The following is a 15,609-nucleotide window of genomic DNA, read 5'->3' on the forward strand; positions in this document are numbered from 1 at the left end:
TTATATTATTTATTCACCTTGGATGTGAATAAAAAGACTATAACTCGTGTACAGTCTTTATGTACAGTATAAGATATATGATGTGTCATGTTTAACTGAAATATATGTGGACTCAAAGTGAAGTGACGTATTCAGGCTTTAATTTGGTAAGTTCTGTCCTTAGCAGTGAGAATTTAAAGTTTGCTAATTATAACTCAAATATGACCAGACTTTTCACAATTTTTACAGCATTATCTTTATTTCTTGTCGTATTATGTCCTTGATGTTGTGTATGAAATAGTTATGCTACTTAATAATATAATTTATAAAGGATATTTCAATTTTCTAGGGAAGAAGAGCATAAAAATGGACCTGTACAACACATCATCTGTTTTAGTGCTGAATCGCTTTAATCTCTCCTCTGAAACTGTCTTTCCTGCATTTCTTTTTGCAACTCTGAGCTACATGATCATACTTTTCTGCAACCTTATTCTAATCCTCACCATTGTACTGAACAAATCTCTGCATCAGCCCATGTATCTAATTCTGCTGAACCTTCCTATCAACGACCTTATAGGCTCCTCAGCACTCTTTCCACAGACCATTAGAGAAATACTGACAAACAGCAGGACAATGCAATATTCAGCTTGTGTTGCCCAAGCTTTTTTTATCCACATCTATGCAGGAGGTACAGTGTTCGTTCTGACTGCTATGGCATATGATAGATACATTGCCATATGTTGCCCTTTGAAATACAACACAGTTATGACTAATGCTCACATTATGAAAATAATCACATTTATGTGGATGAGTAGTTTAGTTCTAATAGGTGTGCTTTTTTTTCTGCTTTTGCGTTTACCCCGTTGTCGATCTGAACTGACACACCCCTACTGTGATAATCCATCTTTGCTGTCTCTGGTCTGTGCAGACACAACCATCAATAACATTTATGGGCTTTTTATAGTCGCCCTTTCACAAGTGATAGCTAATGGGATGATTTTGTATACATATCTCCAGATCCTTGTTGCATGCTTCAGATCCAAACAATCAGACACAAAAGCCAAAGCTCTGCAGACATGTGCTACACATCTCACTGTTTTTCTCATGTTGGAGTGTCTGGGTCTTTTCACCATCATATCATACAGAATAAAGAACATTGCACCACATCTAAGGAGATTCATAGGGATGTCTACATTAATTTTCCCCCCAACACTGAATCCAATCATATATGGACTGAAAACTAAAGAAATTCGAGAAAAACTAGTGCACTTTTATAGGAATAAACTCGTTCCATCTTAATGCACTGCCAGTGCCTTTATGCAGCAAGCTAAAGCTTTGAATTTTACAAATAAATTACCAGTGTTTGTCAGTTTTGTGCTTTAGGACTTGTATTTCGAGCTCTTTCATCTACTGTTGCTTCAAAAATGAGGTATGTCTCTTATCAAATGATGTGTGTTTACACAATGCCTATTGTTGTCAAGAATAATTTAACAGTAAAACAACATACCACTACTGTTTTTGGCAGCTGATATACAGTTTAAATGCATTAATTGCATTATTTTGCACATGCAAAATAGTTGAACTCATCTAATATGTTAAGAGGGAAACCTATGATTCCAGTGTCTCATCAAAGTTTGCTGTGAACATGTTTTATGTGACACTATTTGATGTGTGCAGGGTGAAACTGAAGAGATTAAACTTATTGAGTTAAGAATTTAAAGACAGGATTGAGATACAGTACATTAACCTAAGTGGGAGAATAATGCTGTTTGGATATAAAATAAAGGAAATGAATGAGGTAAACTAAAGACCCGGAGAGATTGGATTTTGATATAAAAAAAAAATTGAGGAATGTCTAGAATAGACAGTAAACTCTATTTAATTTGCTACAGGTCATGCACAGTATCTTGTATGCTGCTGATTAGATATTAACTAACTTGAATGATGCATCTTATTCTCAGCTCTGGCAAACATGCAATAATTCCAAATTAAACCAAAATCATCATAATAAATTGAAATTGACTGAAATTTACAGCTTATTAGAGGAGCACTACGTGGAATCTGACAAAGGCATAATTCAGTAATTAAAATGTCTAATGTACACCTTAAATGAAGCAAACAGAAAGCAGGCTGTGAGGGTTGTCAGTCATCCATGTCACTGGCAGCTTGATGTTGTGCAGCTATTACAAAAATTTCCATAACACATAACAATCACTTCTTCATATTACTGTGTGTATTCACAATACAAATACAGCAGAGGGCGCCATCAGTACACACTAAACTCATTCATAACAACAAATAAACAGACAGCACATGAATTTGCTCTCACACTGCTTGTATCTGTTTGCATTTTGTGTGATTTGCTGCCCTCTTGTGCCTTTGGAGGTTGGTAGACAGGGGAGGGTAGTACAGCACAGTATAGTTAGTGTGAATTAAAACCAGCAATAAAAACTAAGCATGGTCAAATAAATCATGTTTTAGTAAGCTCAATGAAAGCCACAAACTTCAGGAAAGGAAATCCTATATTACGTGTGTTGTTTTACATTATAGTAGATTGACCCTTACCTTAATGAGGAGAAGTATTATTTTGTTGTAAATGGGTTTAGATCAACTACCAATTACATCATCCAATATACACATCTAAAGAAGCCTGATTACTTAATAACTTGTAAGTACATAGTAACTGCACATAAAATGTTTATGTTTGCTTATCTTTTTCTCAAATTTCTTTAGTTAATAGTTAAAAGTTAAGGTTATCAAATAAGTCTAAATAATCAAATTTATAATACAGTTTGACTATTTTTGTTCTTGGTCATCTATTCTGCACTATCTTTCATCTACATATCTACTGACTGTCATTTTTAATTTTTGTTTACTTTGATGATCTGAAACTAAACTGTGGACCACCACTGACAAAGCAATCATAACCACATTGTGAGCATCCTTGATGTGAAAATAGTGGCAAATTAACAGATGCTTATATGATGTTATGCAATGACACTTTAACAGTGGCAAATTTATAATTTAGGTATTTAGAAACACAGTGAAAGTGGAAAAAGTAAGTGAACATTTTTCTAGTGTCAAAAGGGTAAACAGCCAGATAACAGAGCTTTGAAACAGCAAGTGCCACAAAGTCTATCAATAAAAGTAAAACAGGAACCTTCCTCCCACCAGCAGTTTAATATCATTTTATTAACATGTGCTTCACTAGCGCTTATGTTTGTATAGAGAGGAGATGTGTTTCAGACAAGGAACTGGGCTGGATGGAATCATGCTTCAGAAGAAGAATTAGAAGACATGGGAGCAGATAGAGATAAGAAGAGCACAAGGTGAGAAGAGTCTTGACAGAGCAGAGTGATGGCTATGTTGCTGCAAGCAAGGGAACTAACCATAGGTAGTGCAATATGGGGCCTCATGTTACATTGTTTGAAGTTAACTGAAATTAAGCTGAATTTGTTGATATTGTGTTAAGTATTCACAATCTTTGAAGGAGTCTTCATATGCCCACACCCACCCACTCTCTGCCAATGGTACTAATTATCTTAAATATGACATTTAAAAGCTTTCCAAATGCTGTAAAAAACATCATATCAGTGTTTTGATAATCATTCTTACAGAGCTACCTTGCCAAAAATATGCTTTGTCTCCACACTGCGGTGAAATTTGATATTGCACACCTAAATTTTATGTCCGTGTAGAGACCTCACAAATTATCTACATAGTTCATTTTCAACCTATAATAACATTTCATTGTCTCCATTAGGCTTATATGGGCACAATATTGATGCTTATTTATGCAGAAGAAGCAAATAATGTAATCTGGCAATTTATAAATGCATGTCCCTGATCTGAGAAAAACTGTTGCAAAACTGCAGCAATAATAACTTATTATTATAGTTTTACAGTTTCAACAATAAGTTTTTACTGTATTTTGTTATACAATGTTTTATAATGTATCACAACCATGCAAAATTAGACAAAAACACACCGTGAAGGGTAATGTAAAATCCCAGTTAACTGCTGGCCAATAGAGTCAAGAGGGAAGAAAGATAAGAAGTAAGTGTAAAAAATGTGTTAAAAAAAAAGAGAAGACTAAACCTCTGTACCTATGCTAACTGCCCTTTGGGGCTGTAATTATCTGTAATTAAACATAAAAAAATAAATAAATGTTGTGTGACCTAGAATTACCGCCCTGTGGTTGTATGCCTCAGCTAACCAGTCAAGTTGCAGTTTACATCCATGTCTGTCCAGACTCATATATGTAGTGAATACTTGGAAGGAATTGAATAAAAGGTATATATAAAAGTGTATTTTTTGGCTAAATGGAAGTCATCACTATACTGATGATACATATGTATGATTCCAGTTAATATACATCGATGAACTGATTAATGAAGGATTGTCAAGGATGTATTGGCTAAATAGGTACACATGTACTCGATTACTATGTAAAGATGGATTCTTGTGGTGCTTTTGTTTTCTTCTGGCATTTCTAGATGCGAAGCCTCTCTATGAACTGTAGGTGAAACTCACTCACTCACTCACTCACTCACAGGATCAAGAGGATCCAGGACATTATGATGTCACAGTGAAGTTGACCTTTGACCTTTTGGGGTAATGTTATCACGTTATCGCTGTCATGTGTGAAATTCTGTCATAATTACGCATCAATTCTTGAGTTATGGCCAAAAATGTGTTTGTCAAGGTCATTTTGAGGTCACAGTGACCTTTGAGCTTTGGGTCAAAAGTGTCACCAATTCATTGTCCGACCAGCTGTGAAATATGGGTATCCAATCTTGAGTTACGGCCAATGTGGAGGTGGGCATGGGTAACTGTCAGCTGCAGAGGGAGAGGTGGGGGAATGGCTCAGGTGAGCAGCGTCAGGGAGAGGTAATTGTCACAGCTGAAAGTGAGTGACTTATTATGCTCTCCCTAAATACACAGTAGCATGCTGGACCTGGGCCCTCTCACACACACACCAGCGCCACATCAGCCAGCCAGGGAGGCTGGGCTGCCATTGTAGGGGCGTATTGACAGAGAAGCCTCGGAACCAGTGGTGGAGCTGGGCAAGCAAGGCGCGGTCCAGAGGAATGGCAATTACCAAGTGTAACATTGTGTGTGTAACAAAGGCAGTAATAAATAAACATTACCTGTAAGCGGTATCTCAGTGTGTGTCCAGGAGAAGTCACAGTAGCACAAACACACTACAGCCAAAAACATGTTTTGTGAGGTCACAGTGACCTTTGACCACCAAAGGGAAGAAATTCCCTCAAAGCGTTCCTGAGGGAATATTGCTTTCACGAAAACCATAATAAAAAAAACATGATTTAGGAAAATAAATGGAGATATCTGTTTTTGTAAATGAACAGTATTTGAACTTATGTGGTGGGAAATATGATTTTATATTATAACATAAAATATCAAAGCTGACAAAATGAAATGATCAGATAGATACAGTATATCACTGTAGATAAAAACTTATCATTCTTACAAGGCTGGTAAGGGTACCACAAAGCAGAAAACTGGGCATAGGGCAGCAAATAATGTGTCAAACTTGACATGCTGTGGAAAAAGGTTTTAAATTAAGGGAAAAAAAGCTGTTTACTTGTTTTGTAATTCATGAACCTTGAGAAACACAGAACCAATCCAGATTAATTTCCCATAATGTTTAAAAGCATCTGATTAGTTGGCTGAGTATGTTGTCACCTGTCAGAGGATCTCTTCGCCCATTGAACTTTGTTACTAAGCGAGGCACAGTGATTCATTCTGTCATGGTTACCAACACTTGGTTACTGTTTCTTTCTTTAACTTTGCTCATTAGGTTAATGACTTCATTGTTTACGAAGTGTTGATAGGAAACATGCGTCACACTCAGCCCTCCGGAGTGATTTATCCTCAGTACTTAGCTCCGGTAATGACCCTCAAAGGGTTTGGTGACTGCAGTAAACAGCTACTATTTTGTTTTGCAACATTTGTAACAGTGACAGACAAGTGAGCTTGTGAAAGTTAATTGGTTTGCCTCTAAGTTGCATTTCATAAAAAAGAAGAATGTGAAACACTTTATAAGCCATGGGAATAGTACTAATATCTTACTCAAGTAGATGTAGACTACTCACAGTAACTAATTACATTTGGTACATAAAATCAACCAATAGCTCTCCAATTCAGTGATGCTAAAGTTGTGAACATCTTTTCTTTTTAAGAAAGCTTTCTCAAAGTTTGACTTACAAGCTGAAAGAGATTCAAAGCACTAAAATATCTAGAACTAGTCTAGAATATCCTAACTGTGCCGTTACATAATAAACGTAGGTCTCATTGTATGTTTTGTATGTAAAATCGTAATCTGTGAAGTAGTAACTAAAACTGTCAAATAAATGCAGTCCTTATGAATTGTAGTGGAGTAGAAGTATAAAGTAGCCTGACATGGAAATACTCAAGTAAAGTACAAGTACCTCAAACACTTAAGTACAGAACTCCAGTAAATGTACTTAACATATTTTAGCACTGCACCTCCTGAAGGGTAGTTGTGATATTATGACGGGCTGAGGGCGGTCCTGCTAGCATGTCCCTTGTTCATGAACAACAAGTCGTCCAAACCATGCGACCACATAGGTCATTTGTTCTTACCCTCTAATACAACCCACAGGAGTGTTTTCTAAATTAGCGCCCATACTGGTGGCTGTTGAGGACTGGCTGTAGGGTGAGGACGAGCTGCAAGCATATGTTACGTAAATCACATGACATTAGTCACGTGATGTTAAATATGTGGTTAACGTTGTGAAACAGTTGCAGTTTTAGGTAACTGGATGCAACCGTCACTAATGCTAACATAGCTCATCAGTGGTTGAAGCTGTTTTTTTTCCTAATTTTGAATCTAACCAGTGACAACACATTAGTTAAGGTTTTAAGGGCTATGGCTGTCAGTAGTTGTTGTTTATTTTGTTTAAATATGCAGAACTGTAATTTTATGGGTTATTGTTATTGTTCGGACGATTAAATTAAGATAGCTAATATGTGCTAATGTCAGTGTCCATTTTTTCCACACTAACTGGCAACTATACCACGTGATACCAACGCCATTATACTATTGGCTCACAAGCCTAGTTAGAAACACGAACCAAACTTCAGACATCTCACACAAAGATAAACAAAATATTCATTTTGGACCCGTCAAAATGAATAATTCACAATCATAATATATTTTTTAAGGAAAAGTGATACTTTTGTTCCGCACCTTTCTAAAAGCTCTCTGGATGTATTTTTCTTTTAAAATATTTGTCTACATAAAAATGTTATCAATATAATCTTTAAGGTTGTGTAGAACTTGCAAAGTTTGAAACCGGCTAGCAAACAAAGTTTCATATTCACTACTAGGCTTATATATTATGCTGCTTATTTTGATAATACTGAGATGGTATGAAACTCATTACTGTTAGGATGTTGGCTCTGCTTCAAATACATTACCACTCTCACAGTGGAGAGCAACAAAGAGTATGGAGAGCCTTTGAGCCCTTTTAACTGTACAGGTTTTTGTGTACATACTAAATATTAATTGTATATTTGTAACTTTAGATTTCCATCCTTTCCTTCCTTGCCCTCACTTTGCTCCTCCCATGCTGTTTCTAGTTTTCCTGCCTGTGCTCCTTGTCCACCAGGTGTCCTCAGGGAGCTCCCTTGTCCTGCACACCTTTGACTGATTTCTCAGCCCTGATCAGAATCAGAATCAGAATCAGAAATACTTCCCCGAAGTAATAATCCCTGAAGGGAAACTCTTTGTTACAGCAGCTCGCCTTTACGTCAGTGTACACAGGAGGAAGTACTAGCAAAAAAATATAATACAATACACTATAAAAACTATAAAAATAGGTCAGAAAATAAATCAAGTACCAAGTGGGTATAAGTATAAAATAAAATAAGTGTGAAGTACCAAGTGGGTTTATCGGTATAATAATGCAATGTAATAATATAAGTAATAAGTAGTATTGCAACAGCAGTAATGGAGGTATGAATAATGAATAGGAAAAAGCTAAATATTGCACATGAGTATTACATGGATATTGCACAATTATTCAAGTATAGCAGAGATGTAATGATCAATGTCCAGTTTAGTGACCTAGAGACATACAGACTAACCCTTAGAGGGAGGAGTTAAAGAGTTTGATGGCCACAGGCAGGAATGACTTCCTGTGGCGCTCTGTGGTGCTTTTTGGGGGGATGAGTCTTCCGCTGAAGGTGCTCCTTTGCTTGACCAGGATGTCATGGAGTGGGTGGGAGACACTGTCCAAGATGGCATGTAGTTTGGCCAGCATCCTCCTCTCTGACACCACTGCCAGAGAGTCCAGCTCCACCCCCACAATGTCACTGGCCTTACGGATCAGTTTGTTGAGCGTCCGCTACCCTCAGCCTGCTGCCCCAGCATGCAACAGCATACAGGATAGCACTGGCTCCCACAGACTCATAAAATATCCTCAGCATTGTCCGGCAGATGTTTAAGGACCTCAGCCTCCTCAGAAAATAGAGGCGGCTCTGGCCCTTCCTGTAAACAGCCTGAGTGTTCTTAGCCCAGTCCAGTTTATCGTCTAAGTGTACTCCCAGGTACTTGTAGTCCTCTACAGTGTCCACATTGACCCCCTGGATGGAAAACGGGGTCACTGGTGCCTTGGCCCTCCGTAGATCCACAACCAGCTCCTTAGACTTTGTCGCATTGAGCTGCAGTTGGTTCTGCTCGCACCATGAGATGTGCTGCTTGTCTTCCCAGCTGCTCCTTGTCAACAGTTAGTGTCTGAGTGTACTGCATAGCAATCATTTTTGTGATCAAGTTTTTAATATATCATTTCAGTTTTGGGGAATGAATGAGGCATAAGAAGGACATTATCTTAAACAGATCAAGTTGCACTGAATGTGCCACAACTGCAAGAATGAAATAATTTGGGATTTAGTCATTTTTTACTCCTTTTGAAATTTCCAGTATAATAACATGTGAGCATCAGGGTTTACTCAATATATAAACACTGGACAAATTACAGTAATATTATTATGTCTGTCACAGTATTTGTAACATATTGCTTTCTATTTGGTTTAACTGGCAGTAGTTTTCCAATGATGCATTTAAATTAATGTCCTTTTAGTACAAACTGGAACAATACATTCATTTCTTGCACACTAACTGCAAAAGTAGAATACCATTAACATAAAATATAGTTCTAATTCTTTATATATACAGTATATTTATACATAATCTGTATATACAGAGGGGTGACAAATTAAAGTAAAAACCTGAATAAATGAGTGGAGAAACATAACAAATGCAGATACTTCCACACAGGTGCACTGCATGGTACAATTAAGCCATTAACATCCAATCATGCTATGTGACATATATGAAAATGCTGAGAATGTCAATGCAGGAAGTGATCAGACTGAACAGCCCATCAACAATTACATAGAGAGGGATATTATAGTAGGGTTGCAGTGCATAAACCCCTCATTACAAAGATGAATGCACATTTGAGAGTTTAGTGGTACAAAACCCAAACTCAAGTCATCTCATATCAAAAGTGATATGGTCAGATGGTCCTTCACCATATTCTTGACAAGCGGGCAAGTGCATGTGTGGCGTACACCAAGAGAACGGTACAGGCCTGAATGTTTGACACCAATAGTGAGGGGATCCGTTGGCTCTGTTATGCTGTGGGGGGGATTTTGCTGGCATGGTTTGGGTCCCCTTGTCCCCTTAGAGGGAAGGGTCATTCCAAATCATTATAAAGTTGTTCTGAGTGATCACCTTCACCCAATGATGAAACATTTCTAACCTGATGGGAGTGGTCTCTTCCAGGATGACAATGCCCCTATCCATAAGGCACGAGGGGTCACTGAATAGTTTGACTATGAAAATGATGTGAAACATATGCTATAGCCTTCGCAATCACCAGATCTCAACCCAATTGAACACCTATGGGAGATTTTGGACCGTAGTGTTAAGACAGCGCTCTCTAACACCATCATCAAAACAATAAATGAGGGAATATCTTTAGGAAGAATGGTGTTCATCCCGCCAGTAGCGTTCCAGAGACTTGTAGAATCAATGCCAAGGCGCATTGAACACCTTACTAAGGCACTTTATGTTGGTTTTTCCTTTAATTTGTCACCCACATATACCTGTATATATGTACTGATTTATTGATTCATCTGCCGATTATTTTTTTGATTAATCGTTTTGTCTATAAAATGTTGGATATAATTATATAAAGTCCAAGGTGACTTCTTCAAATGTCCAAAACCCAAAGATATTCAGTTTACTATGATGGTGCAATTGTGTGTGGAGTTTGTATGTTCTCCCTGACTCTGCGTGGGTTTCCTCCAGGTGCTCCAGTTTCCTCTCACAGTCCAAAGACATGCACATTAGGTTAATTGGAAACTCTAAATTGCTGGTACTGTACGTGTGAATGCGAATGTGAATGTGTTTTTCTATAGATTGCTGACCTGCCCAGGGTGTTTGCTGCATCTCACCCAATGTTTTCTGGAGTAGGCTCCTGCCCCTTACAACCCTGAACAGGATAAACAGTGTAGAAAATGCATGGATAAATATATTCAATCATTTTAGTATAATACTTACACCAGCAAAGGGTGCAACGTTTTCCATAAAGTTAATTCACAGTTCACAAGAATCTACTGAAATGTCTAAACTTGTTTGAATATCTTAAAGATCTTATATTTCATTTCCTTCGTCCTAAGACAGTACACAAAAGGATTTACAAGAGATGGACCGAGGGTGGCTCCGATCATTAAGCCATGGCGCGCCTCAAGAGTTAATACCACACCTAATCTGGTCAAGACAAAGCGGACAAATAATTGACAGTAGTAACACGTTACCACGATCAAGTGACTCAAACAAGTGCTGCCCATTTTTCTTTTGTCATCATTTGAGGATAATTTCACAAAAAATATTATACATATGTATGACAGGCAAATAAAAGTGAAAGTGAAAAATAAAAGAAAGAATGATATGATGGTAATCAGATTGAAATAGTAATTAGGGTCAACACAAGTAGTTCGTATTACGGCAGCATAGTCACAGAAAGTGTACATCAGCTTTGAGTAGCAGTGAGGGAGAGGAAGCACAGTTGCAGGCATTACAGCAACAAAACCACAGGCAACAATCCACAGGATATATGTAAGGACAAGAGTGCGCACATTTGTTAAATAACTGTGGTACTGAAAAGGATAGCTAATAGCAATTAATCGATCAAATGCCATAACCGTTAAAGCAAACATCTCCATCACCGCTCCCAAGTGGAAAACAAACATTTGAATTAAGCACGGCACATAGGATATAGTATTAACACCAGCAAGTAGAACCCCGATCATTGTTGGACTGGCACTGGAGGTGTAGAGTATATCAACAACAGCAAGGTTGCAAATCAGAAGATACATTGGTTTGTGTAATCTCTTGTCATAAATAATGAAGAGGATATTTACTATATTGGCAAGAACAGCTAGAACATAGGTAATCAATATAACCACACCAACTACCATAGGCCTTTTGGTTGTGTCAAAACCACCTATAATAAATTCTGTAACTTTGATTGAAGCATTCTGTAAAGGCATATTCGTCAAAATAGCAAGATAAATAAAATGCAAAAAAGAAGTTGATGAAAAAACTCTTCTCAAAGCAAAAGATCATGCAACATATTGTAGATTATAACAAACCATAACCAGTTGTTGTCAGAGTTTACAAAAATAACTCTGAGCTCAATCAAACAGCTTTCACTACAACCAACAATGGAGTTCACCAAACAGCCTCTAGACTTAGGGTTTTAAGGCTCACCAGAACAGTAACTTTTCATTGGGCAGACCCATCGTCCAATCACATTGGATATTGACCCCAGCAAATTTTAGCTAGTACCTGGCTAATTAGCAAACCCCTAAATCAGAAATCCCACATTTGCTGCACAGGTCGGTCAACATCTGTGCATGTCAACAACAAACTGTCAGAGGGCCCAAAGTGGAAGAGATTTGAAACCTGCTAAATTTCATTGCTCAGGACCGATCTCAGGTGAATACAGGTACACAGTGGCTGCCATAGGTGTGTGAGTGTAAGTGTGAATGGGTGAATGAGCGCATTGTGTGTTAAGGTAGAAAAGGGCTATATAAGTTCAGTCCATTTACTATTTACTACCCCAATACTGATACTTTGTCCTTAGACACAATAGTCATTCATTAATCCAAAGAGATAAGCAGTTATTCATCTGCAAAGTGTTTTAAAATCCATCACCTAAATACTGTATCATTAATTTCCAACTCATCACTGTTCTCCAGCAGTGCATCACTGTTGTAAGTAGGAAAAGGGGGCTTTGCGTTCCCTGAGAGGTGCCAATTATGGTGTGAGCATTGTAGCTCTATCTGTAATGGTCCTGTCATGTTTGAATAGAGCAATTACAGAAGACTATATTTGAATGCCAAAATACCAGATATGTTAAATCACAAGCTACAACGTGTTACTGTAACTACTCAGCCTTAAAGGTGTTGGTAGGCATTTTTTTTCTCACTTTGGACAGAGGCTAGATGCTTCCCCCTCGCCATCTTTATGCTAAGCTAAACATGACTGGATTCCAGTTCCATACATAATGCACAGACATGAGGTTGATATTGATGGTCTTAAAAGCCAATAAGTGTACTGGCGCTCCAAAAATGTTAAACTTTTCCTTTAAAGATGGAGGTATGGTCGAAAAAATTCTACATCACTGCTCATTATACAGTAGCTATAGTGCATGTAACCATAGAGTAAGTACGAATCAGACATGTCAATGGAACGGAGGGTTACATGTGTAAGCCATGTTCTCTGACTGCAGAGACTATCTCTCCACCCTACATATTCCATATGTACGTGGACTGACCCCACGGGGCAGCTGACGTGGATATTCTTTAAGACACATCATCTGTGGCCTCCGGTTAATCTTGATTAGAACGCGCTTCGAGCGGCTGGGAGCTAGAGAGATAGTCTCTCCACTCAGAGAACCTGGGTTACCCTCCATTCTCTATCGTGTCCAGACTATTTCTCCACCCTACATATTCCATATGTACGGGACTCCATGATGACGCTGGTGCTACTGCGAGAGCATGAAATGGCAGTTGAGTTCAAATGACACATCACCACTACCAGAGTGCTCACTCATGTGCTCAGATAAAGGAACTATTTGCAAATATACACTATGTACACACCCATGGCTTAGATGCAAGATGCCACCAAGGCTTAGCTGGCCTCGCCAGACGCTAAGGACAGCCGTAAACAGGTGGAAGGCCACTCAGTTAGCCTGCCAGGTTGCAACGGTAGCTTTGAAAGAAAACGACTCTCTGGTTCAGAGAAATATTCTGCTATGTGGGAATTTAGATAATATTCACATGCACACACCCTCCATCTCCCCTAAATTTCATCTGAGGGATTAACAAGGATTTGAACAAAAATTAACATTATAGCACTTGATTCTTTTGCACTTTTTTACCATGCTTACAGCCACACAACTCTTTTCTGTCTACGATATCAGAATCAAATGTCACATTTGTTGTTTGTGCCCAAACTTCAAACTTTTATTCATCATTTTATACAGTATATCATTTTGTGAAAACCTACAATGGCATACAGTTTATTGACATAAAAATAGTTAACAAGCAATAAGTAATGCTGGTAAGTATGCAATTTTGTAGTGTATACTGACCGGCATTTGCAAAACCAAACATTTTGAGGTTATTATATACAGCATGTATGTGTCATAATACATTTTGTCAGGTGGCACGGTGCAATCGTGTGTGTGGAGTTTGCATGTTCTGCCTGATTCTGCGTGGGTTTCCTCCAGGTGCTCCAGTTTCCTCTCACAGTCCAAAGACATGCACATTAGGTTAATTGGAAACTCTAAATTGCTGGTACTGTACGTGTGAATGCGAATGTGAATGTGTTTTTCTATAGATTGCTGACCTGCCCAGGGTGTTTGCTGCATCTCACCCAATGTTTTCTGGAGTAGGCTCCTGCCCCTTACAACCCTGAACAGGATAAACAGTGTAGAAAATGCATGGATAAATATATTCAATCATTTTAGTATAATACTTACACCAGCAAAGGGTGCAACGTTTTCCATAAAGTTAATTCACAGTTCACAAGAATCTACTGAAATGTCTAAACTTGTTTGAATATCTTAAAGATCTTATATTTCATTTCTTTTGTCCTAAGACAGTACACAAAAGGATTTACAAGAGATGGACCAAGGATGGCTCCGATCATTAATCCATGCCATTCCTCAAGAGTTAATACCACACCTAACCTGGTCAAGACAATGCGGATGAATAATGGACAATAGTAACACGTTACCACGATCAAGTGACTCAAACAAGTGCTGCCCATTTTTCTTTTGTCATCATTTGAGGATAATTTCACAAAAAATATTATACATATGTATGACAGGCAAATAAAAGTGAAAGTGAAAAATAAAAGAAAGAATGTTATGACGGTTATCAGATTGAAATAGTAATTAGGGTCAACACAAGTAGTTCGTATTACGGCAGCATAGTCACAGAAAGCGTACATCAGCTTCCAATAGCAGTGAGAGAGAGGAAGCACAGTTGCAGGCGTTACAGCCACAAAACCACAGGCAACAATCCACAGGATATATGTAAGGACAAGAGTGCGCACATTTGTTAAATAACTGTGGTACTGAAAAGGATAGCTAATAGCAATCAATCGATCAAATGCCATAACCGTTAAAGCAAACATCTCCATCACCCCTCCCAAGTGGAAAACAAACATTTGAATTAAGCACGGCACATAGGCTATAGTATTAACACCAGCAAGTAGAACCCCGATCATTGTTGGACTGGCACTGGAGGTGTAGAGTATATCAACAACAGCAAGGTTGCAAATCAGAAGATACATTGGTTTGTGTAATCTCTTGTCATAAATAATGAAGAGGATATTTACTATATTGGCTAGAACAGCTAGAACATAGGTAATCAATATAACCACACCAACTACCATAGGCCTTTTGGTTGTGTCAAAACCACCTATAATAAATTCTGTAACTGTGATTGAAGCATTCTGTAAAGGCATATTGGTTAAAATATCAAGATAAAGAAAATGCAAAAAAGAAGTTGATGAAAAAACTCTTTTCAAAGCAAAAGATCATGCAACATATTGTAGATCATAACAAATCATAACCAGTTGTTGTCAGAGTTTACAAAAATAACTCTCAGCTCAATCAAACAGCTTTCACTACAACCAACAATGGAATTCACCAGACAGCATCTAGACTTAGGGTTTTAAGGCTCACCAGAACAACCAGTAACTTTTCATTGGGCGCACCCATCGTCCAATCACATTGGATATTGACCTCAACTAATTTTAGCTAGTAGCTGGCTAATTAGCAAACCCCTAAATCAGAAATCCCACATTTGCTGCACAGGTCGGTCAACATCTGTGCATGTCAACAACAAACTGTCAGAGGGCCCAAAGTGGAAAAGATTTGAAACCTGCTAAATGTCATTGCTCAGGACTGATCTCAGGTGAATACAGGTACACAGTGGCTGCCATAGGTGTGTGAGTGTAAGTATGAATGGGTGAATGAGCGCATTGTGTGTTACGGT

The 15,609-nt window shown here is 38.1% G+C and overlaps 2 protein-coding genes and 1 pseudogene across 2 annotated transcripts; 1 reads left to right on the forward strand and 2 right to left on the reverse strand.

Annotated features, from left to right (window-relative positions):
* Positions 1 to 4,231, forward strand: LOC122879508 (annotated as a pseudogene).
* Positions 4,232 to 8,957: 4,726 nt separating this feature from the next.
* On the reverse strand, positions 8,958 to 11,734 carry LOC122879313 (olfactory receptor 13G1-like). Its single transcript, XM_044203282.1, has one exon. The coding sequence runs from the start codon at positions 11,584 to 11,586 to the stop codon at positions 10,660 to 10,662; it is 927 nt and encodes a 308-aa protein (XP_044059217.1). The 5' UTR covers positions 11,587 to 11,734; the 3' UTR covers positions 8,958 to 10,659.
* A 2,152-nt stretch (positions 11,735 to 13,886) lies between these two features.
* LOC122879312 (olfactory receptor 13G1-like) lies at positions 13,887 to 15,224 on the reverse strand. The gene has a single exon (XM_044203281.1). The coding sequence runs from the start codon at positions 15,074 to 15,076 to the stop codon at positions 14,150 to 14,152; it is 927 nt and encodes a 308-aa protein (XP_044059216.1). The 5' UTR covers positions 15,077 to 15,224; the 3' UTR covers positions 13,887 to 14,149.
* Positions 15,225 to 15,609: the final 385 nt, after the last annotated feature.

Source organism: Siniperca chuatsi, linkage group LG7 (genome assembly GCF_020085105.1).
Source record: "Siniperca chuatsi isolate FFG_IHB_CAS linkage group LG7, ASM2008510v1, whole genome shotgun sequence".
Classification (NCBI taxonomy): domain Eukaryota; kingdom Metazoa; phylum Chordata; class Actinopteri; order Centrarchiformes; family Sinipercidae; genus Siniperca; species Siniperca chuatsi.

What these genes read in the sequence shown, in the direction of transcription:
- LOC122879313 (XM_044203282.1), bottom strand. Translation starts at nt 11,586, where the DNA reads ATGCCTTTACAGAATGCTTCAATCAAAGTTACAGAATTTATTATAGGT.
- LOC122879312 (XM_044203281.1), bottom strand. Translation starts at nt 15,076, where the DNA reads ATGCCTTTACAGAATGCTTCAATCACAGTTACAGAATTTATTATAGGT.